Source organism: Lutjanus erythropterus, chromosome 20 (assembly GCF_056507025.1).
Source record: "Lutjanus erythropterus isolate fLutEry1 chromosome 20, fLutEry1.hap2, whole genome shotgun sequence".
NCBI lineage: Eukaryota > Metazoa > Chordata > Actinopteri > Lutjaniformes > Lutjanidae > Lutjanus > Lutjanus erythropterus.
This window is the reverse complement of record NC_139336.1, coordinates 19,300,385-19,324,746: the sequence shown is the minus strand read 5'-3', so window position 1 is coordinate 19,324,746 and position 24,362 is coordinate 19,300,385. Positions and strand designations below refer to the sequence as shown.

Genomic DNA, 24,362 nt, shown 5'->3' with positions numbered 1-24,362 from the left:
ATGCCTGGTTTTAAAATGCATTTGTCCAACTGGGAGTAGTTGAGAATATTAAACAGTCTGTCTGACATGTATTGACCCCGTTAGTGCAGTAAACTGGCCACTGACATAGCCTGGTTCAGAGTCACTCTCTTTCAGTTCATACTCTGGTAACCAAGAGTTGGCAGCCATGTTAGGCCTTGTTATTTTTTGGCATATCTAGATTCAAAGTGTCCAAAGTGATTCTAGAGTCTAGACACCAAAAAACAAAACAAAACATAAAAACTCTCATGAAATTCCATTTTTGCAAATTGATTCCAGTGCACATTAGGAGGTGATCTGAAACGCAATTCCAATCAGATTTCTACAGATGTATCTCATTCTGAACACTCCGGCTGTCTAAATGAGATTTTAAAGTGTCTTTTGCATCACTTACAACGCAACACACAACAACAACATCAAATCCATAGTGACCACAGCACATCGCACTGCTTCCGAACTGGTAGCAATGTGAATGAATGGGTGAGCGAACATCAGATTGTTTTCTTTTTTCCAGTAAAGATGTCCTAACCTGCTTTGTGTGTCTGTGTGACTCACACAGGTTCTATTTTTGAGAAGTTTTGCACACTTACTTCACCTCCAACTTATTTTCATTGGTCAAAATCAACACTTTTTAAGAGGTTGAGAAGCGGTACATCTCATATTATCCACAGCAGCCTGTTTATAGCAATATTCACAAAAATGATGAAGTTTTAAAGGAAACGAGGCAGACTTAAAAAAAAAATTACATTAGTTATGAGTTAGACACTTGCTGCAACATTGCTCACAGTATATCTGGACAATTGTTCGCCCTCCACCCACTTGAGTTTGCTCACTCACTGTAAGTTAGGAAGCATTGCCAAGTGCATTCTGGGCGACTTAGCAGAACCCATGCAGTATGGAGGACACAAAGAGCAACCGTTTGTGTACAAATACTGAAATAAAATGTCTGCTGGCACTTTGGGAAGAGGTCTCTGTACAGGCTCTCTCAATTTCTTATGCTTCCAAGTTGGAAAGCTACTCACCAGTGTATGCATTTACTGACGCCTACACCGTTACCACAGCAGCCTACGCAGATAGGTTGATGATGTTTTGACACACAACTCTGACCTGATCACTTGCAAATAACAGCGCTGGCAGTCTGTCCTAAAAATCTGAAACAATCTGATTAGCCTGCAGTCTGAACAAAGCCTTAGAGGCTGTGAGAGGCTCTACTCAGACACAGCGGTGCTTTGAGCTAAATGCTAAAATCAACATGCCACTAGCATGGCTCAAAATAGCTGATTACATAACTGAATTAACCAATGTGTGATGATTGACTTGAGCTACATGAATTTTACTGGGAGGCCCAATCACAATTTCCTGCTGTATATTTTCCACTATTAGTTAATTAGATAATTAAGTGATCAAAGTGTTCATTCCATTCCTCAAGATTCACATAGTTGAGGTAATAGTTGATCTTGGCTCCTGAGTAGCATTTCTCTCACTTATTTGGCTGTTTTCACTTGAGTTATTTGACAAATCATCACTGAAGATAAAAATGACTTCCATTCAGGGCTGGAAAATGCATCTTCTCCATCTTTTGTTGAGTAGCTATTCTGGGCTGTTCAAATGCTTTTTATCACTGTTGGCTACACTTGAACCCATGTCTGCCTGCTCACTCTCTCTGAGTCTGTTTTCCTAAGTTTTCAATGTACTCCTTGAAAAATGCTTGAGTTTCAACATAATCTGGTGTTTCATCTACACAGTCACTAATGCAAACAGAAAATCTTTTAATATTTTAAATGCAACAATCCCGTTGTCATATTTTTGTCGTCTCATAGCCTCTCACACCAGATACAGAATGGAGTTTAGCTAGATTGACTGAAATTGGCGTTTTTCTATTCCATTGTTTTTTTGTTTTTTTTTTCTGCCTCATCCCCACCCTCCACCAGAGTCACAATTTAGATGTGATGACAAAATTTTGAAAGTCTAAAAATTTTGGGTTTAGGTACCCTGAAAGCACTTTTACTCTTTGGCATCTTGCTGGTTCACACATAAAATTCACCCCCAGGAAAAGGATGGAAAGAGGAAAAAAGAAAGGAGGAGAGGTGCATTTCTGTTGAAGAGGGGGCTTAGGAGTCCAGCAGCACTCATAATTCATTATTTTCAAAGATTACATATGTCAGGCATTATTCCAGTTTGGTATTGTCTTTCATTATGGCAAGCTCTTTTGAAACAATGGTTTCACAAGTTGCTTTGTCCACGGTGTGATAAATACTTTGTGGTCACTCATTTGGGAGTCCTAAAACACTATAAACCCACATTTTAAGATGGGAAATAAAACCAATGGAGGACTGCACACAAATATTGTTAAATACTTTCTTAGACAGCCAGAATCCAGTATGAGACCAGTATCCAGCACATCAAGTTGTTTTTCTGCCCTCAATGTTTTGGCGTATTTCTACTCTAATTCTTTTGTTCTGCTTCATATCCTTTCATCTGTCCAGCCCCATATGTGGACAAGGTTGAACGCTTCTGTTATTTCATAGTGACAGTGACAATTAAGCTGTAGTTAGTGAGTTGGAACAGCTTGATTGGACAGAGGGGCTTATCCAGATTAGTCAAATGGGAAGTAGGCTACATGATAATTACTGTAACAGTCAACTTCCTAATCACAGGACACGCAAAAAATGTCGTTAGATGGAGGGTTTATTTTCCCTGTACCTACTTTTGTATTCCTATTGTGCTTCCATGTATTGCATAGACTCCCACGTCTCCACCACTTTACCCATCATCCCACCCCTGAGCTGCTCATAGCAGCAGGCTGCGAGTGATTGGGTTAAAGCTCTCCAAATTTATTACCCCTCTTTCTCCAAACTAAATATTTACCCTGCGTCCCACAGCAGCTTACAGTACTCATGTCTGTTGCCTGACCAGTGGAGCCTGTCCTGTCTGAATGGCTCAAGAATTTAGTTGGTGCCCTCTGCCCTAATCAGCAACCTGTGCTGCTGACTCAAATTCAGCCACAAGCCTAAAAAGGAGTTGACCTACCGAAGCTTTTATTGCTGCTCCCTCCCCACTCAAAGGAGGCCTATCTCCTGTTGTATCGCTACTATTACTCACAGCCAGAATATGCAGGCAGATCAATCACGATCAATCATGTACATGACCTTGATCTTGAGCTCAGCCTGAAGAGAAGCTATTGAGGATGACACATCGTGCTCTTGAACCCTGACATGAGCTGATTGATCCTGTGATGGGGGAGTCAAGCAGGTCTCTTTTAGCTGACTGCCACAGAGAGTGATTGCATGCTCATTCTCTGACTAGAGGGGTCAGTGCCAGAATTACAGGGCTGCATCTAAATGGTTGCCAGGTAATGTGCACTGTGAAAGTTTGTGCACTGAGGGGTGCAGGCCTTTGTTCAAAAACATTACCACAGAGACCTGGGGAATGCTATGATGTCATTGGTGGACTTGGAGGTCTCCAGACTTCAGAGCGGGACCCCAAAAGAGGTGGTTTTGATGAACCCAGTTGGGGAGTATTATCATGAGATGACATGGCAGACTTTCACTTCTTTCCTGTATTTGCTGGCTTTGTCACAGCAACAGATCCTTAATTATGAGAGAAACCAGAGATTCCTAAGAAGTTTTAAATTGATCCAGGATGAATTTCGATGTGCAGTCTTTTCTTCATTTTCATTCCTCTAGGATTCTTCCCTTCAGCCCATCTTGTTCTTAATAAAATGAGTTCCAGGCTCCCTTTTCCCTTTTGCTTTATAGTCATATTGACCACCTATGCTGACCAGCACATGTTACTGGCCTAAAAAGACCCTCAACACAATAATGTGACTGTGCAGTATTGCTATAAACTAGTTAAGATGGGACTGTAGAAGATTAGAGGGAATTCTTCAGGGCAACTCAAAATAACCAGCAAGAGTCACTCTCATGTCTCCATGGAAGTTTTTGAAATGCAAAGTGGTCCCCAGTGGGGCATTTCCATTGGTACTTTTGGCCACACGGAGTCAAACGGTGCCACACTGATTTGTGTTTCTGTTATCAGTTTTAATGCTCTGACTTGAGCCTGAGATGGACCAGTGGGGCCAAAGTGAGCCTGACCCGCCTCCAAGCGGGCTGCTGTGACATTTCATCTACTGTGGCCAACCTGTGACAGCCCCCCTTTATCCCCCTCAAACAAGCATGTGTTGTGAGATTTTACAGGAGAGCAGAGACTAAGGTGTTTTTGTTTAGTCTGTGTTCAGCTCTCAGTACATTTGTAGCTTCTAACTGAATCTCTGTGGTTTGAAGTTACCTTTCTCTCCTGTGTTGCTGTTTGAGCTTTTGTTTAAAAGTTTCATCTGTTTGTTGTTCACTTTCAGCTGTGTAGCTGTATTGAGTTACTGTTGATGAAAACCAACATTTTCTGATTTTGCTGTTTCATAATAAGAGCTTCACTAGCTAAGTTAAAACAACACAGACAAGAAACAAATGAAAACATTAAATGATAATTTTGCAAGAATAAAACTTACAACAGTAAAACAATATCATTTTCAAAGGTCAGTAGAATTAAAGGACTAAAAGGATAAAAAAAATGTAAAAAAAAAATGTAAAAACTAAGGTTATATTATTTATTATTACTCCCAATTAAAAATTTCAAGCCAGAGGTCTTTAGTTTCCTTTTAAAAATATAGAAAGAGCTTTCCATTTTAACATCCAGAGGTAGCAAGTTCCACAGTTTAGGGGCATAAAAACAAAAGGCACTCTCGCCTGTACATTTATGGGACACACAAGGAATTTTTAAAAGAAAAGTGGTAGAGAACCTTAGTGGTCTGTGACAGAAGATCTTTGATGTAGGGAGGTCGACCTTTTCAACAAGGTGGTTGAATTAGGGAGTCTGTATTCACATTGTCGAACAAGTCTGATACCAGAGGAAACTATTTTGACACAAAGAAGCAAAATGGCTCAAATGACTCGAGTTGTTCCCTTTTCCATAATCCATGTATGCATGGTTGCATGTGAATGGGAATATTAGTGGAATATTTGTTTTCATTATCCATATGAACAGCTCAGTAGGAATATTATCTTTTTCAGAATAAGAAAAATCTGAATTCTTTTTGCAGGTAAACCAAGTCAGACAGCCTGATCCCCCCTCAACCCTTTTTAGATGTGGAGACAAACAGTCACTACATAACTTCATAACAAGAGGTGCTTTCTATCAAGTGAATGCTTAAACATTCAGCATTGTACCCATTAATCCTAAACAAAGACAAGGAAATGACATGTGTGACATGAGTCCTAGTCTTTTTGCAGTTTGTAGCTCAGACATAGAGGAGTACAGTTACTTTAATGGAACACACTTTCAGATTATATGAACACTCACTCCAGTGTGATCCTCTCACACACACATATACACGGCTTCACCATCACCACTTGTTGATTTCCATGAAAGATCAGAGCAGCTGTTCAGGACTTGTGTGCGGTTTGGCTACTCGATCCTCAGAAAGTAGCAGAGGTCAGAGTGAGATGTTACAACTGACTGCACAGTGGGCATCATTAAGTCTTTCAGGTGTGTGGCTGTAAAAGTATGGAGGTTGGGGAAAGTCAGAGTGCCGCAGTATTTATATAATGATAGTCAGACAGTGTGGTTAGGAACAGTTGGCCCTGCGGTAGATTGTTATCATAGTCTGCTGAGGATGAAACCCAATGCTGTGTTCCTTCAGCTATTTATCAACTCCTGTTGCCGAATGGGAGTAGATGTGTATTCGGGCTCTGTGCATGTTCATATAAATGTTTGCACAATCTTATATGAAACGTATAAATGCATATGTGTGTAGAAATATATGCACAGTAGCTTTCTGAATAAAACCCTGACACTTTCGCGTGATGCTTGTTTAGGCCAGGGAGAAGGGCGAAGTTTACAGAGGATGTCACAAGACGTGAGAGAAGTTTCAAACAGTGCACGAGAATCCAGTTACATAAACCGGCTGTGTAGATTATCACAGGAAGCAAACACCATTGCATCTACCAATGCCAGCCAATATCAGGATAGTAAATAAACACTCAAGCTTTCACAACAGCAGTGAGTGATCTAGAAATAGCTGGAGAGGGTGTATGTTTGCAATAAGCAGCTAGAATAACCCTAACTACTTTTACTTATTGATAGAGGTTATTGATCAAGTTTAAAACCAGTGTGTAGTATTTAGTGGCATGTAGCAGTGAGCTTTTAGATTGCAAATACCTAATGTCACTCTCCCCCTCCAAGCATGTAGGGGAAACTGCAGTGTCTGTGAAATTAGCGCAAAACATGAAAGGCAGTATCTAGACCCAGTATTTAGTTTGTCTGTTATGGGCTACTGGAGAAACATAGAGGTGCAACATGGTGGCATCTGTGGAAAAGTATCCATGCCTCTGTAGACATAAACAAGTCATTCTAAGGTAATGAAAAGGCAACAATTCTTATTTTCAGGTGATCATAAATTCATTTATCAACCACTGTCATAACTATAGACAGCTGTACACATGCATTTGCTATGATTACATTACTTATGGTCAAAAGTTAGTGAATCAACCGCTGACACAGACCGACATTAAGCAAGTGCAACAGCACAAGACATAGCAAGCCAGCTAATATTACTGACTGGTCCAACAGCAAGAAGGCCAGCTGGGTGTCTGTCTTGTAGCTGTTTATTTTGCAAAGCTTCTCTCAACGACTAAAAGCCAGTCAGATTTTATCTTGTCCCTTGCTTGGTCACTCTCTTTTTCTCTCCTTTACTTCTGTCTTATCCAGCGTCCTCTTTGGTCTCTTTGCCTCTACTACGACATCTGTAGAGGCTGTCGAGCCTGATTCTGAATCTATTGCCTGCTCACCCAGCTCTATAGTGAGCTGTAGCCAGTGGTTACTTTTGCAGCAAGTAAAGATTAACAACTAGGGTTCATTGTTAATGTTTTTGTTCACTTACACTTAAACAAATTGTTTTACTTATAAGTGGTTATCAAATAACAACATAATCAGAATCTACAATAAATCTAAATAACCAACCCTATTTCATTCATTGTTGTTCAAACCTCCAAAAATATGATAAAAGTTAAAATGTTAATCTTTAATTGACTATGAAGACTTTTTTCTTCAAGCCTAAAATTTAGGAAATTGAGTGGATTTTGTCTTCAGGAATCCTCTCAGTATTTTTTTTTTTTTTTAAAGATAAAAGGATCGAACTTGGATCACAATAATTACAGTCAATCAACACAGTCAACACTATTTCTGTAGTCCAGTTTGAAAGTTAGCATCCTTGTCTCTGTTTCTTTTTTCATAATTTAATCCAGAGTTGGACACGTATTGCCTTTTCGTCAGTCCACCTGTTTGTCTGGTAGGATGAGAGAATATTTTTAAATATATAAGGCATCGCTCTGATGACAGTATAACATAACATATATATCATAACAATATAACATAAAAGGGGTTAAAACACAGCATGTGCGAGGAGCAGATGGTGTTAATCTTAGAAACAGAGACGTCAGATGAAAAGAGGAAAAAAAGTTGCGGAATGATTCATCACAGACCAAACAAGAGCTCATAACTTTCCTTACTAGTTGACCTGAGAAAACTTGTGGCCATAGTTAAAAACATTCTTTTGAGGTCACGTTTTAGAAAAAAAACAAACATCTCTGCAATATTCTCTGGAGTTACGTAAAGCAGATTTCATCACCTTGTCCCTGCACTATATTTATGGTGTAATATCTACATGTTTGGTGCCATTTATTCTCACCCTGCAACTCTGCACCTCTCAGACAAATGGACTATCGTCTCCACAAGACTCATTTTTATGATGTGCCACTGACCTTCATGCAACAGTTCACAAGAAAAGATAATTACAAGAAAATGGTTCATTAGCATACGTTCCTGTTGACCCCACACGACCCATTTCTGCCTACCATGCATAGCTGTGCTTGCAGTTATATGAATTGAAATATTGTATGTTTGGATACGCTCCCATTGTACATGTGCACAACACATGCAGTGCAGTGGTTAATGTGATTGCATGACTGAAACGGGCCCCAAATGTCTTTGTTTTAGGCTGATCAAATAAAATAGTCAATTCTCAAAGTCCAGTCACAGTCAGTGCACCTTTATGGCAGAGTTTTGCATGTTTGACTGGGTTTAAGCTTTACACATTATGCTTTCGCTGCTGTTTAGCAGACCAGAGATATCCCATGGCCTGGCTGTTCCACACCTGCTCTGAGATTAGAAAAGGTCGTTTTTTTATATTAAATTGACCTCTTGACTTTTATTTCTCAACCAAGTCAATTTCAGTGCAGGGAATAAAAGAATAGAAAGATAATCTTAGATAACAAATGAACAGAATGGATTTGAGTCAAAGGTAGTGTTTGAGTAAAATGATGATGGGAAGCAGAAAATTATCCCTGGAGACACTCCAGAGGCTAAATGGCCAAGGCCTGAAAAAGTGGAATCCGTGTTATCTACAGTTCAAGGTAACAGTGTTATCTGTCTCCTCCAAGTTAATAACTTCCCTTCATTTACTTTGGAAGTGAAGTATGGCCTCGTTTCCTTCTTGTATCATAAGGACACATCACTCATTCACCTCACGCTCCACTCTTTCCACTCTCTCCTGCTCCTTTATCCAGCATTTCTCTACATTTCTCTATCTTATCTGTCTCCCACACTGTGTGCTCACTTCAAATTCCTTATCCAGCTTGCCGAGTCGAAAGCCTGTATTGCTGCAATTCTCTTTTCACTGATTTATTTGCATTCCGTTTAGAATTAATGAAAATGTAGCTGTATAAACCAAGGTTATGTTTGTTTGAGCGTTAGCAAGCGTACTTCCTGGACTATTGCTTCACCGCGGCCTTTTAATGATCGATCTCTGTAATCTGGTTGTACCGAGTCCAGGTAAAACTGAGGCACTGGGAGGTAAATGTGGGAGTGAGCAGGAGGAAGACAAGGCAACAAGGCATTGCAGTCAGTACTAAAACAATTAGTTGATTCATTTACTGACGGAAAATTAATCAGTAACCATTCTGATAATCAATATGACAATTTTGCTTGATAAATTACTTAAAATTAGTTGTTAAAAGTAGCTCTCAGTTATGAAAATATGCAGCTTTTCTTCATTTTTTGTCCCTGTGCATCAAATATTTTTGGATTTTGAGCTGCTGGCTGGACAAAACAAGCAAATTGAAGATGTCACCATGCGTTACTGGAAATTGTGACAGATATTTCATGGAATAAATGACGAACTGAAAACATGTTCAGATTACTTGACAATGAAGATAACTAGCTGCATCCGTAATTCTAAAATCTAGAGTAAAACCTTAACGTTTGTGTCACTCTGGCTATCTCCTTTTTCACTTCTTCATTGTCCGCAGTTTGAGTGACTGTGTACTTTTCGAGAGCTTTTCTTCTTGCTGTTCCTTTGTGTGTATGTGTGAGAAAGATAGAGAGAATTATGTGTGTGTTGGGGTGTTGAGCTGGGTTATTTCCAGCCTGGAGCTGCAGACCTTGGCACACTCACCCTCCACTACGCTACAGTAGTGCACCACTTGCTCAGAGTGAGCACTAAGAAAGTACATGCAGTGGCTGGCCATCTTAGAAACAGCTGTTCAGAAGAGAAGTTAAAATGCTTCTGTGGGCAGGGAGACATGGGCACAGTGGCTGGGATTAATTAGGAATGTTTTGGTCTTTTTAATTGCATGTATGGAAATTTCTCATGGTTTCCAAAATGTCCCTAAAATGCCACCAGTGCTCGCCTTTCGCCCAGAACAGTTTGAAAGAGCTCATCGTCTGTTTTTACCCTATGAACTACAAAGGTGAGATTCCATTCCTTCCAGCTTTTGTAATCAGTCTGTTCTCACCTCTATATAATGACCCTCAACTGAAATGTCACTCAGCCTACTTGGTTTTCAATGATACATGCTGATCATCACAGCCAAGCTGAGTAAGATCACATTCTCATATACAGCAACATGCCGGGGAAATAGTTACAAGGGCAGAATCGAACACATGATTTGCCTGACGAAGACCTTGATGGTGGAAACATTGCCTGGGAGGCTGTAATATTCCGTTGTAAGCTGCTATGTTTTGTGTTGTCTGCTTCAGAATTACATATATATTCACATTTAGGGCTTCAACTGAGGCTTGTTTCCATTATCGATTTATCTGCTCATTATTTTCTCTTCACTGTTTGGTGTGTAAAATGTCAGACGATAAAGAACAATGCCCATAACTTTCCTGTTTGAAAAGCTAGAACTACTGAAAATGGGGACATTTTTGTTGGAAAAATGATTATTGATTGCAAAAAGTACAATATCCAAAATCACAGCAAAAACTTTTTTGGTAGAGGAAAAATGTGTGAGAAAACAGCATGATAATAAAGTACTACTTTGCTGCAGAGAGGCCTAAAAATCTTTAGAGGAACAATTATTTTAATAATTGATTAATCGTTTTGAATCTTTTTTAAAAAGTAAACAATGTCCAAATTTTCTGATTTCAGTTTCTCAAATGTGTGAATATTTTCTGGTTTCTTCTTGTAGCCCTCTGTGACAGTACACTGAATATCTTTGGATGTGGACAAAACAAGACATTTTTCACTGTTTCCTGAAATTTTGTTTGATTAATTGAGAAAATAATAATAAATAGCAGATGAATCAATAATGAAAATAATCATTAGTTGCAGCCCTACAAATCTTGTTCTCTTGATGTAAGAAAACATGTTTGTTTTGGTATGGACTCAGTTAATGCCACATCCTGATCTTAATTGCTTTGTTCAGTAAAAAATTAAAATTGTGACGCAGAAATTCCCCAGTCATGAGTCATATCGCAATTGCAATATCTGTTTTTTCCATTTCGTGCATTCTTAATCAAAATAGGTTCACAGTAATTTTCCTCTCGTTCCTGATGAATAATAATGAAACTCAGTAGCTTTTCATCAGATCTTTCCTGCTTTGTAAATGCCCATTTCTATTAAAAAAACTCAGTTTTTAACACAACCATAAAGATTTCTAGTATCCAAGCCCTAGCTAAGATAACCCTGATAACATTAAGGTTACCACAAGAGAACCCTATATTTTCTGAGTCTTGAAAAGCTCTTTTGAATGCAAAGAAGACAGTATACGGCATTATAATAGGTTAAGCAGTACTCTCCTTTACTGGCAACTCATCTTTGTAATGTGTAAAATTATAGAGTTTTACTTATTTACTTCCTAACCCATACTTTAAAACGTGTTTTTCAAACTTCTGCTGTTGGCACGTGTCATTAAAAAGCAAATTCGTCCATGTTTTATAATTGAAGATGGTGGTCATTGACAGTTTGATGTGACATATTAAAATAGTAACACTTCTAACAATAACACTTTAAGGATGGATAATATTAAGAAATCATAGTCCCGGGCTGTGGTTAAAAAGGAGTCTGGTGTGAGTTATTGGCTGGTAAACTATATGAAGTAGGAATATTGTGATACTACTTCAGGTAGGAGCAAAGAAAAAAAAATCAATGAAACATCTGTCAAACTGGCGCGTGAGCTTGCCAAGGTAAATGTCTGTGGTTTGTAGTCTTGCTTAAGAGCGTGGTGGGTACAGCGTGTAACGTTGCCTGTATTTCATAAGTTGTAGTGGGCTTCATAGTTAAATATATAGTATGGTGTTCATGGAGGAAATGGAAACCGTGTGTTGTTTTGAAGAAACAGAATGAAAAGGTCTTTTTGTTGCAGCAATGACTAACTGAAATATCTGCCACTGAAGCAGAGCACTGACAGATTCATACTGTGGTGCATCGGGAGATTATAAGAACTCTTGCTAATATTGATGATCAGTAGTGACCGAGGCAGCGTGTTTATGGAAAAGGCAGAGAGAGCCAGGACTGCACTATTTATTCATTTAGTTCTGTAATTAATGGTCAATTACATCTCGTCTAGGTCTTTTCTGTTTATGTAATGTCCTCGTCCGTGACACATATTAACAGTATATAAATAAATTAAGTTGATTCTGTATTTGCTCAAGTATTTCTACTTTTCACTTCAACATAACTATAATTAGACACAAACAGGAGCGAAGTGCTGCTATCATGACCTCTCTATTACACTTTGACTTTCATGCTAGAGCTGCAACGATTAATCAAGTATAAATCTATTATTAAATTAATCACCAGCTATTTTTTTAAGAAAAAGGTCTTAAATGTTAATATTTTCTGTCTTCTTTAGTCCTTCATGACAGTAAACTGACTCTCTTTGTGGGCAAAACAAGACTTTTGATGATGTCACCTTGGGCTTTAGGGAACACTGATCAATTAAGCGAGAAAATAATAATAAATTAATTGATGATAAAAGTGAATGAATAGTTAGTTGCAGCTTTATTTCATACACACACGACATGGAGTAATCAAATAGCATTTAAAATGTATTTGAGTTATTCATACCAGCCCTGAAGTCACCCATTAATACCTAGTCATTGCTGTTTATTATTGAGACGGAGTCTGAAACTGTAGTTGTGTTACACATCGCTGCTAAACCATAAACTACAGCGGACCCCGTATAAATCTCTGCGGTCAATAGATTGTTTTCTCTTTTTCTTCTCAGGTCCATACAAAGTTCCACTGTCGGCAAGCACACATTCCAGGATCAGACACCTCCTGCCTCTCCTTCTCCTATGATGGCATGACTCTCGCTTCACGCGGAGGTAAGAAAAATATCTTAGTCTTGCAATATCCTCCAAACCGCACAGGCAGCAATTACACATATTGAGGTGGCTTTCACTGACTGCTCTGCTCAGAGCCTCCTGTTTTTAGGTCTAGTGCCTCATCCAAAGTGATATTGTAATTGCGGGATTCGGATATCCCTTCTTTTCTTTTCTTTTTATTTATTTATCTATCTATTATTTATTTTTTTGCTAAATGGAGGCTACTAGTGATGCATGGGTTAGGATCTTAAATATCTGCACACACCCAGCCCATTATGACAGCAAATCCGCACTGCCCAACCTGCAAAAATGCACGTTGCTGTCAGAGATACCTCTTTCTTTCTCTCAGTAGACCTACAAACTCATATGAGGTTAAAGAGGTGACATGTTTGTAAACGAATCCCCTAAAAGTAGAAAGTACTAAGTAAGGTACTAAAGTAGAACTAAAGTAAAAAGTACTAAGTAGGGTTCTACAGTAAAAGTAGTTACTTTAGTAAGTGCAGGGAAGAAAAAGAATATTTTAAAAATGCTGTTTTGATGGTCTATTAGCAGGGAGGACAAAAAGTGTGGTTTTAATGGAAGTCAGCGGTCAGCAAATGGGCCCAAGGGGTAAATTAAGTTGGCAGTTGAGTATACAGTGCATTATAGGGTTTATACAGGTGAGGTTTGAATTCCAAAATCGAAAAACATTAGCCCTTGCCAAGAATGATGCCATATGCATGAGCAAAACCTCAATAGTCGTACAACGAAAGTCAAAATGGCCCAAAAAGTAGCCCAAATTGCACAGGGGGTTAAATGCAGTGTTGAGAATATTTGTTGTTAATTACTACTGAAGCTCCAGAGCCCAAAAAAGGACAGCCCTAATGTTTTTAAGCAGACTTAGCTAGTCTCTTACCATGTGTGCAAATAAACAGGGACCACCATCAACATATCATAGAGGACTCACAAGAGATCTATACACAGCGAGACGTGACTTTCTCCACAGTGTGTGATTTAGTCAGGAGGTTTCTAACCCATAGACAAACAGAAATAATTCTGTGTAAGGGGCCTTCACTCAACATATTTCTGTAATGTAAATGAAAAGTAACTCTTACTGGCTTGTTGTACAGTCAGGAAAAGGCAGTATTTACTTAGCTCTAGCAATGTAAATAACACTACTGTGTTCTACTGTGATGACTTTCTACTGTTTACCTGATGTCTCCATCTATTGTCTAGGTGATGACACTCTGAAGATGTGGGATATCCGCAACTTCAAGAAACCTGTGAACGTAGCTACTGGACTGACCAACTTCTTTGCAATGTGAGTATTTTTATCTGTCATCTTAATTATAGTCTGTTTGATTACAGTAAATTATGTGAGAATTATGAACTGATGATACTGAATGTGTGTCATTTTCCCTTTAAGGACCGACTGCTGTTTTAGCCCTGATGACAAACTTCTTGTAACGGGAACCTCAGTGAAGAAAGACGAGGGAAATGGGAAGCTGGTTTTCTTTGACCGAGCTTCCTTTCAGCGGGTCTATGAAATAGAGGTCACCAACGCAGTAAGTTCTGCTTCAATCCCCACAACCACAACGGCACTTATTGCAAGATGTTTTTCAACTGGTTGATATATTATGTTAGTTCCAAACCAAAATGACCCAAAATGATGCACAGTGGAAAAGAAACAAAATGAGTCCACAATGAAACATAATGGAACCAATGTGCCTGTCATTTCTCTCTCCACATAAGTAGTCTGGGCTCATACGAAAGTGCACTCTTAAAATATCTTTATTTGGTTATAGCTGCCTGAAAACACAACAGAAGTAGTTTAAAGCCTTGTTATGACAGCTGAACAGATTTGACTGGCTTGGTATGGAGATTTATTTAATTTCCTATTTATCCCAACATAGGATTATTCCAGCAGATTATACCTTAAATCTTATCATTTATGTAAATCAGTATTCATTAATTTTGTATCAGCAACTATGTGGTAATGTAAACCACTGAAATTAGAGTGACAGATCCAGAATTTTACAGTAGAGAAGTGGAGAAGTACTGTTACATTACTGAAGTATTACTCAACTACTACCTTGAATTTTAGGGGCCACTTTTATAGGACACAAAGGCCAAATGCCAGGGCAGCACAGCCATCAAATAAAACAATATTTTTAAGTCCAAGTAAATGATAAATTTAAGGGTTAAAGATGAGTTTATTATTATTATTATTATTATTATTATTATTATTATTATTATTATTATTATTATTATTATTATCATGAGATTCTAAGTCATTTTTTGAGGTTGCTAGTCTTTTTTTGATACTAAGCCATTATTTTGAAACACTAACTCATTATTAGAGATACTAAGTCATTATTTTAAGAAGTAAGTCATTATGAAGAGGAGATGAGCATATTTAAAAAAAAATCTAGCTATTTGTCTCTGTTAACAGAGACTCCAGTCTGCAGTGTAAACCATGAGTGTCATTAGGCTTCTTAATCAAAGAATGTTTATATCGCGTCGACAGACCTGTTCATATTTGTATGCCTCTTTTCTAACCTAATATAACACACCACTGGTTATGTGTACAGTGTTTCAGTTGCTGTTGTTGAATCTGAATTGCAACAAAAAACACTGGTGTCTTAAAACAGTATCGACAGGAAAGAGGCAGAGGAGAAAACTAGAAATCAGTTGGGGCAGTGTGGGCGGGGCATCAAGACCACTGTTGCTGCAGGACATATGATTTTTTTTGAGGGGCATAAAGCCAAAATGAGGGGGCAAAGTGGCCATAGCCAGGTGTCAAAATAATCATAATTAGATATTTTTTTTAATAATGAAAGTGCAAGTGCCCAAAAAGAGAAGTAATGTGAGTAGTTGTAATATATTACTTCTACCCTTGGCAATTACAGAGTGCTTAAAAGTGCTTAACTCTCAAATGTACACAAATCTTCTAAAATGTAATTTGAATTAATGTAATGTCACACAGAAAGAGAAATTAGTTCTGCTTCTTTTGTAAATCAAATATCCCTGTGGTAGTGACTAGACATTTTTCTTTTAAATCACCGTGTCTCAGCATAGCAGAATAAATATTTTCTCCGTCTTCACCCTGGATGAAAGATAGACGGTGGCAGTATTTTGGGGAAAATACAGGGGAAGATGAGAAGAGTTATGGAGGGGAGGGAAGGCAAAGGAGGAAAATTTTAAAAAATGCTTTGAGGCAAGCTATGAGAAAGTAGAGTAATGTGACCTTTCCTCACTGCAAGTTATTCCCACAAAGCTTTGGCAGAACAGCTATTGACGCTTTTATATGCACTACCTTTGAGGTACATTTCAAATTAAATTATAAGCATGTTCCATTCACATGCACCGACTACACTGTCAAACACGTTAGCATACTATGCACTTTATACTAATCCTGCTTTCTCAGAAATCCATTTGGGGAAGGCAACCAGCCATAGGTGCTGAAATGAAGGGCAGAGGTGCTCTCTTCAGGACAAAAACTTTTTTTTGTTGCTTCCTGCTCCTCCTCCTCTTCCTCTGTCTCTCCTTTTCAACAGATTTAGCACTGTATATCTGTAGTCATAACAGTGAGGTCTGACAGAGGCTAATGGCTTCTAACTTGGTCCCCTTGGCTAAGGCATGACACTTTCACATGGGCCACGGAGGGAACATGTTCGAGAGAGGGGGGAAGAGACAAAAGCTGGGTTTGTGTGTCCGTGCATCCCCCTGTCATGCCAGCCAGCTGCTGCGAGCTTGCAAAACCTTGGCACAGCATCAAGACTAAATGTACACCCCGCTGCACAGTTGCACTAAGGAAGGGCGGTCTGTGTTTTGGTTGACCCAGTTTATCTGAGAGTTTGACTTTAATTCAATTAGAAAAAGTGTATTCATTTTTTATTTACTGTCATTTCCATATCTAAATAATTCTTTCTGGAGTCATTTAAGCTGTCTATTATATAGAAGGATCACTGCTGAATTCAAAGTTGAGTGTCAGCTTTTGAATCTGAATACGCGTATGAGCCTGTCAACACAGTTCTCTGAAGTTAGGATAAAGAATGATGCTGGGTTAAAATAGATTTGACTGAGATCACTGTTTGTTATTTTGATGACAGAAAGTGCTAAGAATAGCATTTTTAACATCAATATATAGTCACTGTCAGTACCTTGGTGTACTGCCTTCCTTCAGTCAAGAGGAACAACAATAATCTGTCTCACAGTAATGTTACACTCTTGTTTGTGCAAGTGATTCTCAAAATTAAAACCACATTTTCTAAATACTTTCTTGTTTAGAAGACGTTGCTACTGCATTTGTCTCCTCTAGGTAGCTAGAGGTCCTGCATGGTGGTAGAGCTAAATAATGCATTCCAGTTAAAATACTTTTGAATGCTCAGTATAAATTTGGGTTGCAAATTGTCAGCACTGTCCTTAATCAACTGTTGCTAACATTAATTGTAATTTAAAAAAAAAGCATAAAAATAAAATAAAATAAAATAAGCTAATGAAGGTTGTACCAAAATGTTATTATTGAATCTTTCACTGCAAGTGAGCACCCATAAAAATAATTGCAGAAAAAATCTTTATTTTGTAGTATTTAGTTTAAATTTTACATGATAATTCAAATTCTTAATAGCCAATTAATCAATTTGATTGTTATCATCACAAGTATAAATTGTGTCACTTAGACGTTAGGTGGTAGCCACTTAATCCACATTTGTACAGATGTCTGTCATTCTGATCAAGCAGTGGTCATCATATGTTGCATGAGAGGTCTTCCTGCAGAGTACACATAAACTTTCATAAACAGAATCAGCTGTAACATTTGCACCCACTTCACTTTGGTGACGATATAGGCAGCATCAAAGAAAGACCCCGGACACTTTGGGTCAAAGAGTCTGTTTAGAACTTACCAACCCTCCTCCTTTGCACCACTCCCTGAACGTTTGTCTTCGCTTTCACGTCTTTACTGAAGAGGGTAAACATTTGGAAGTGATTTTTCCACTGGCCTTTCACTCGTTTCACCATCTACCATTGTGAGAAACTCTAAAAGCTTCAGTTCAGTTTCACTGGAAGGACAGCAAAACCTCTTCCTGTCTGATCACCATTTGTGCTTTACAGAAATTCAGCAGATTTCCCACAAAATCCGATCCAGTGCCACAAAAAACAATGCAGGCTAGAGACCGATACTGGCTGCCAGTCGCCTTGGCAATGGTTTTATTTGTCTTAATTGTACCAACCCCTCAAAATTTATATGGTAATGATTGAAGTACTTCAATCATAGTCTGTGGAAATATGCTTTGAAGCCACCCACATGTCATATAACTTAATTTAATATCTTCCGTTTACAAAAAAAGTTTTCACACCAACACTTCGTCCTGGGTGGGCATGGGGGTGGTGCTAGGGCACAGAGAAAAACATCTTATATCGGAGAATCATGCTATTTGTGGAGATGATCATTATTTGTTGATAACAGATTTTACTGTAAATCACAAAATTCCATAGACATCTTATTTTTAACCATTTTGACATTCACTGGACAGATGTTGTGTGGTTTAGAGAAGTATAGTATAGAGAGAGGTTTTAGGGGTTAGGATTAGCTGCCAGATTGCCCATCTTAGAACATTTAATATCCTAAACTTTTGTATGTAAACCTCCCAACTCACTGACCATTAGTCTACCAATATGAGCGTAACAAAATCACCCTTACCAAAATGTATTGGTAGTGTTACCCTCTTTTGGAAAAATAATTTTGATACACTGAAATTTAGTTTTGCAGCAGATCAGTTATTTCTGGGTGACATGCACTCAGTGAACCTGATGAATGTGCTATTTACTATGTTTACATCAGCCGTCTGCTTCTCGGATGGCCCGAGAATTTAAGTGCAGCCTTTATAAAGTGGCGTACCAGGCAGGCGAGTGAAAGGAAGGGCCACCAATCATTTCTAACTAAACAGTCTACATAACCCCAGACCTGGATTCTGGGGTGTGCATGGGAGCGGAGGCTGTTTTAGGCCCATTTGGTAAATACGTCAGACGCTCTTAAGCTTATCTTATTCCATCAAAAGGGGCAGAAACCAGGTGAGAACCTGCTGACTATCAAAGCACTGAGCCTTTGGCTGAAATTCAAATGGAGACCAACCTGCAGCTCTTGCACACTCTCTGTGCATGCACTGCTTGCATGCATGTGTGTATCTTCCGGTACTTTGTATTTTGTGATTGCCTGCACTTGTAGAATAGGATGAGAACGTTTGTTGCCCCTCATTATCCCTCATTTCCTGTCATCTCGCCACTCTTGCAGTGTAATAAAGGCATAAAAATAGCACATAAAACTGTTTGATAACTGATAGATAGATCAGATCTTATTAAATGGACTGGGCACTGGCCAGATGTGAGTGGTCAACATTACGTACAGGTTCTTAGTCACTGTCAAAATTTTATATAATGACAAAGAGTCTTGGGTTTGGATTGGTAGTCAGTAAAATCTTTATCTATCTGTATAGGAATTGGTACTGGAAAAGGAAAATAAGGAAGTGAATAACATTGTTCATCTTGTTGTTCAAATTCCCCTGATTTTAATTCAGTTGAGCACCTGTGGGATGTGCTGGAAATGCAGGTTAGATCCATGGAGGTTCGCACGGAGTCCATGCCTTGGGTCAAAGCTGTTATGGCAGCACGAGCTACACAATATTAAAAATTTGGTGATTATAGGTGTACACTTCATTCAAAAAGGCCCTTGATCTGCAAAACTAACCCATGCTACAGCTAGCATCTCATGCTTGGTGGCGCTCAAACAGTAGGCCGCTCCCTGTGCCATGCTCTTCCAGGAGGCCTTTGATACGAACGGTCGGTCTTTCATCCTCAGTAAGTGCAGCCAAGCTTGAAGGGTAAAAGGGGAGGCCTTAACTCAATTCTTTCTTGTGTATCTTTCCAAGTAAATCTTACAAGATGTAAAAGCCAGTTGTTCCAGCAAGGCAGTTCATACTAATTACACACTTCTCGGACGTGTGCCCACTCAGTGTGTAGCTGAGGTGCTAAGTCTCGAGTTCTCTTTTCCCCCTGCTGCATTCAGTTGGCCTGTGTAACTGAGTCTGTCAGAAGCGGTGCACATTTGGATCCACTCACCAGCTACTAAACGAGGAACACAGCTGTGGCTGTTGTGTCCCATTAGTTCTGCATAACTTTATTTCATAATCAGCTTACATATTGGGCAAGTGGCTATTGTCTTATTTACTCCTAATCAGCGTTCGGTATTTTAATCTGATGGGACAGTAAAGGCTGCTACTGAAGAACTGATTGATTAAAGTTTCCTCCTTTATGATGTGATGTAATTTGGTGGACGTGAAGCGTAAACAGGGGTTCCTTGAGTGTAAACACGCTGCTCTGAGTATTGGAAAGCAGTATTACTGTTGGACTGGGCTGAACTGTGCTTGGCTCTGGGCTTCTCAGTGGATCCAGCTGGGGTGGGCCCCTCTGAACTGGTCTGTTTTAGGCTGCTATGTGCTTTCTGTTTGACTTGTTTCGCCGTTGACAGAATGATTTGAGGTTGTTTTCTGAACTTGGCAGGGCTGCAGTTACCTGGCTGTATCGTCGCTTTTATTTTGGGTTTCACTGCCTGATTTGGGTTGTTCTGTGTTTTGTTGCCGAACTGTGTATCGGGTGAATTCCGCGAGCTTTTACAGCACCTGTGGAGTGTAACAGAATTCCTAACTGTCATCTCTGCCTTCCCTCGCATGTAGGGACTGTCAGCGTTGCTTTAGCAACCCTGACGGAGCAATTTATAACCCATTACACATTTACACTGAAGCACATCCACAGGCAGCAGACTTCAGCTATTCATGATACATACATCCATACATGTTGATACATGTTGTGTTGAGCTCAGGACAAGTACAGCAGATTGTCACAGTTCAGAATCATTTGTTTGTATGTTGAAATAAAACATTTTCCACAGTGCAAACATATTCATCTTTGTGCTAATTAAATCGTTTATCAAAATTATTGATACATGTTATCATCTACACCAGGGGTTCCCAAACTTTTTCAGCTCAAGAACCAGAAGAGAAATGTGAAAAACTTTAAAAAATACATTATGAATTACCATAATGTTTACCTTTATAAATTGATAAAGAACACGAACACGAACCATGAATTTTAAATTTGGGCTCTACTTATTTTATTAGAAAAGTACATCACAGGAATAATCAAATTTGCTGTGTAAAGCTAAGTTTATCATCTCATTACAGACTTGCACTGTCCACTGAAAGTTCTTAATTTGAAACCAGCACAGGAAGTGTTGAGTTTGTATTAACAGCATAATGGATTAACTTAAGCAGAACCAACGGTAGCGGATCAAAACAAAGCTTTCCATTTATACGTAACCTGACCTATGCTGAAAAAATCTCATGTATTCTGAAACTTAAATGTTGGCAGCTATGCTCGAGTGTCTGCTGATGTATGAATGGAATATACGAGGCTCATGTTAAGCACATCCTGTTTAAAGCATTTTCCAGATCTTTCTATCAGTTACAGCCGGCTCATGATCTGGTTGAGCAGATTAACCCTCATCTGTCCCATGAGCTTCACAGAACTGAGCTGCTGGCCTCGTAGTGCAGATATGTACTGTATGGTATGGGGTTTCAGTCAAATTTAAGCAGATTGTCAATGATGTTAATTCACTGTGGGCACAAAGTCTTAATTATGTTGCACACTATCCTGATAAAGCTGGAACATGTTTGTATTTTTACGTACATTTATGTGGTGACAGAATTTCATTCAATAAAGAATATTGTTGGACCTAATGTTTTATATGATCACTACAAGTTTATGTTATAGTTTTTATATTGACTTATTGAACTAAAATCACCAACTAGTCGTGCATATATACAGAAGTACTTGTCTTTGTGCGTGGCTGTTGTCTTGTGTGCGTGCGTGTGTGTGTGTGTGTGATTGAGACTCCTTCCCCTGGTATCCTGGTGGGAAGCTGAACAGCTGGGCGCTAAGCAGCTTTCACCGTCACAGAATCTGGACGTCGCAGTCGTAGTCCTACCCACCCCCCATCGTACACCCGTGCCCTAGCCCCCCCCACCACCACCCAGATTGCTTACTGTGTTCCACATAAAGACGTGCCAAGCACCCATTTTCAAAAGAAAAGAAAAAATCTGTACAACTACAGCAGATACACATCCGCACCAGATGTAGATGTGCGTTATCAATGACACCCTGAAGCACATGTTGTCACAGAAAGTTGTGATGCTCTAATAAAGTGATAAAGTGAGTATGTGAAGAAAGGAGGCCCTACTGTAGGGAGTCCGGCTCTCTACCGTAGCTCACATATCACAGAATGCACAGAGGGTCTTCATCAAGGTTCAACAACTGTGTGTGTATGTCTCTCTCTGCCCCTCTTGCTCTCTCTCTCTCTCTCTCTCACACACACACACCTCTGGATAAATGTGGTCACATTTGCCTATTGGCACTGGGCCATCTGTCACACACAGACTGAGGGATCCAGCCCTCATCCCAACAACCAAATATAGTCAACTAGAGCAGCAGAGCACGCTGGGACTGATCCCCACTGTACCACAACCAACCTGGGTCACACACTCACAATACTCAAGACAACAAAATATGAGAAGCAGAAACATTCTTGCAAATCTGACCCACAACATACAAAGTTTACAACCCGCTGTGTGCTGCTATTTCAAAGTGTGACCTCCTTTCCTCTCGTGTGCCACCTTCAGTTACAGGACAATAAAACATTTAACTGCATCTTTATCTCTCTGTGTATTCCAGAGTGTCATCCGCTGCCTGTGGCACCCAAAACTTAACCAGATAATGGTGGGAACTGGGAATGGACTGGCCAAGGTCTACTATGACCCTGTTAAAAGCCACAGGTATGTTCACTTGTTTGTTGTTTGCAGTGACAACAATTCCCAAAATGAGATTTAACAGATTCAACCAGAAATAACTGCTATGCCATATAACTCAATAGTGAACGAAAAACAATTAAAAACACATGTAAGAGCTATATTGTTGCTGTGCATAACATATTTGTTCATTGCAGTCACTACGGTAAGTGTAGTTTGTTTTTCTGTGTAATAATTAGCATTGCGCCTGCCCACATCTATTTACAGAAAAATGCAGTTGGAAAAAAATGATGAAGTGACCCAAATGTTGAAAGATGCTGCATCTTAAGTTCATCATCTCCCTTGAAAAATACCTTTGACATATTGTCAGAATCGCAACATGGCCAAGTGTGATATCCAAATCACAGAAGCTGTAATTTTTGGGGCAAAAGGCAAAATATGTGACAAAAAAAGCATCATAATGAAGTAGTAGAGCAGAGCTCCAAAAATGTTCAGGCCCACAAATCTTGTTCTCCAGATGTAAGAAAACATGTTTGTTTGGTACCCAACAAATCCACAACAGATGTCACATCACCAGGATTTTTTTTTTAATGGGAAAATGAAAATTGTGATGCACCAAATGATCACACCCACTAATTAGGAATTATATTGCAATCACTATATGTGTAAAAATAATTGCAATATGATTTTTTTTTTAGCCACATCAGGCAATCCTAGCTGTAGTTTTTCATTATCGATTAATCTGCTGATTATATTCACAATTATTCAATCAATTGTTTAGTTTATAAAATGTAAAAAAAAAAAAAAAGAAAATTGGCTCATCACAATTTCCCAGAAACTAAAGTGATGTCTTTAGATTGTTTCTTTTGTCAAACCAATAGTCCAACACCCCCATACTCTGAATTTGCTATTATAAATGATGAAAAATGAGAGAAACAATTAATCATTTATCAAAATAGTTGGCAATTAATGTTCTTTTGATCTATTAATCGACTAATCGTTTAATCAATGCATCACTGTGGCTCCTTTACATTTTTAATGTTTTTTGGACAACAGTTGACTTCTGTGGCACAGCGGCATAAGCAGGATTATATATGCAAAATCACACAGTTGCTGCGAAGAAAGATTGTTGCAACAAACTCATTGGTGGTTTAAATGTATATATTACATTTCTGCATTAAAATGTCTAAAAACAACTAGACCTATGTTACATACTCTATGTTGTTGAGTTGTGTTACTTATATTATCCCAGATATTTCCAGTAATGTTAGAGGTAATGATGTGTGTCATTTGGCTACGTCAGTGGCATCATAAAACAGGACATGGCGTCACAGCGTGAGGATGGACATCTTTATACTTTAATACATTACTTCACTCTTTGACAATATCATCAACAATAAGTCTGTCCTTTGTTATTATTTTGATTGAAAGGGTTTGTATTGATCTCCTTTTTTCTTTATGATAGCATCATTTGTAACCCACTGGCTTTTTTCCAGGGGGGCTAAGCTGTGTGTAGTGAAGAGCAAGCGGAAAGAGAAGCAAGCAGAAACGCTTACACAAGATTACATCATCACACGTAAGTTCTCCCATGTCTGCACTCGCAGACACAAACACACTCACCATCCGTTTCATCCAAACCTTCGTAGGATGAACTTTGAACTGAATTCCCTGCTCTTCTGCCTTGTCGTGCATGCAGTTTCACACATCGCCTTTTAATCAGTTACAATTACTGCAGCAATTAAAGTGAAGTGCCTTCCTTGAAGCCCTGCAGCAGTTTAATCCACCTTGAGCTCACTAACCCATCTGTGCTCAGCGCTCTTCACATGATAAGGCTAACAGCAA

General features: G+C 38.9%; 1 protein-coding gene and 1 long non-coding RNA gene across 2 annotated transcripts in view; one reads left to right on the top strand and one right to left on the bottom strand.

Annotated features, from left to right (window-relative positions):
* LOC146308381 (uncharacterized) overlaps nt 1–24,362 on the bottom strand; it is a 115,954-nt gene that overhangs the window by 14,913 nt on the left and 76,679 nt on the right. The gene's annotated exons all lie outside the window — the stretch shown is intronic.
* Nucleotides 1–24,362, top strand: part of wdr70 (WD repeat domain 70) — a 56,190-nt gene that overhangs the window by 23,633 nt on the left and 8,195 nt on the right. The window contains exons 11-15 of the mRNA XM_084745537.1: nt 12,582–12,681; nt 13,897–13,981; nt 14,087–14,225; nt 22,447–22,547; nt 24,017–24,096. Coding sequence (XP_084601663.1) covers nt 12,582–12,681; nt 13,897–13,981; nt 14,087–14,225; nt 22,447–22,547; nt 24,017–24,096 — 505 coding nt within the window. The remainder of the gene's footprint in view (nt 1–12,581; nt 12,682–13,896; nt 13,982–14,086; nt 14,226–22,446; nt 22,548–24,016; nt 24,097–24,362) is intronic.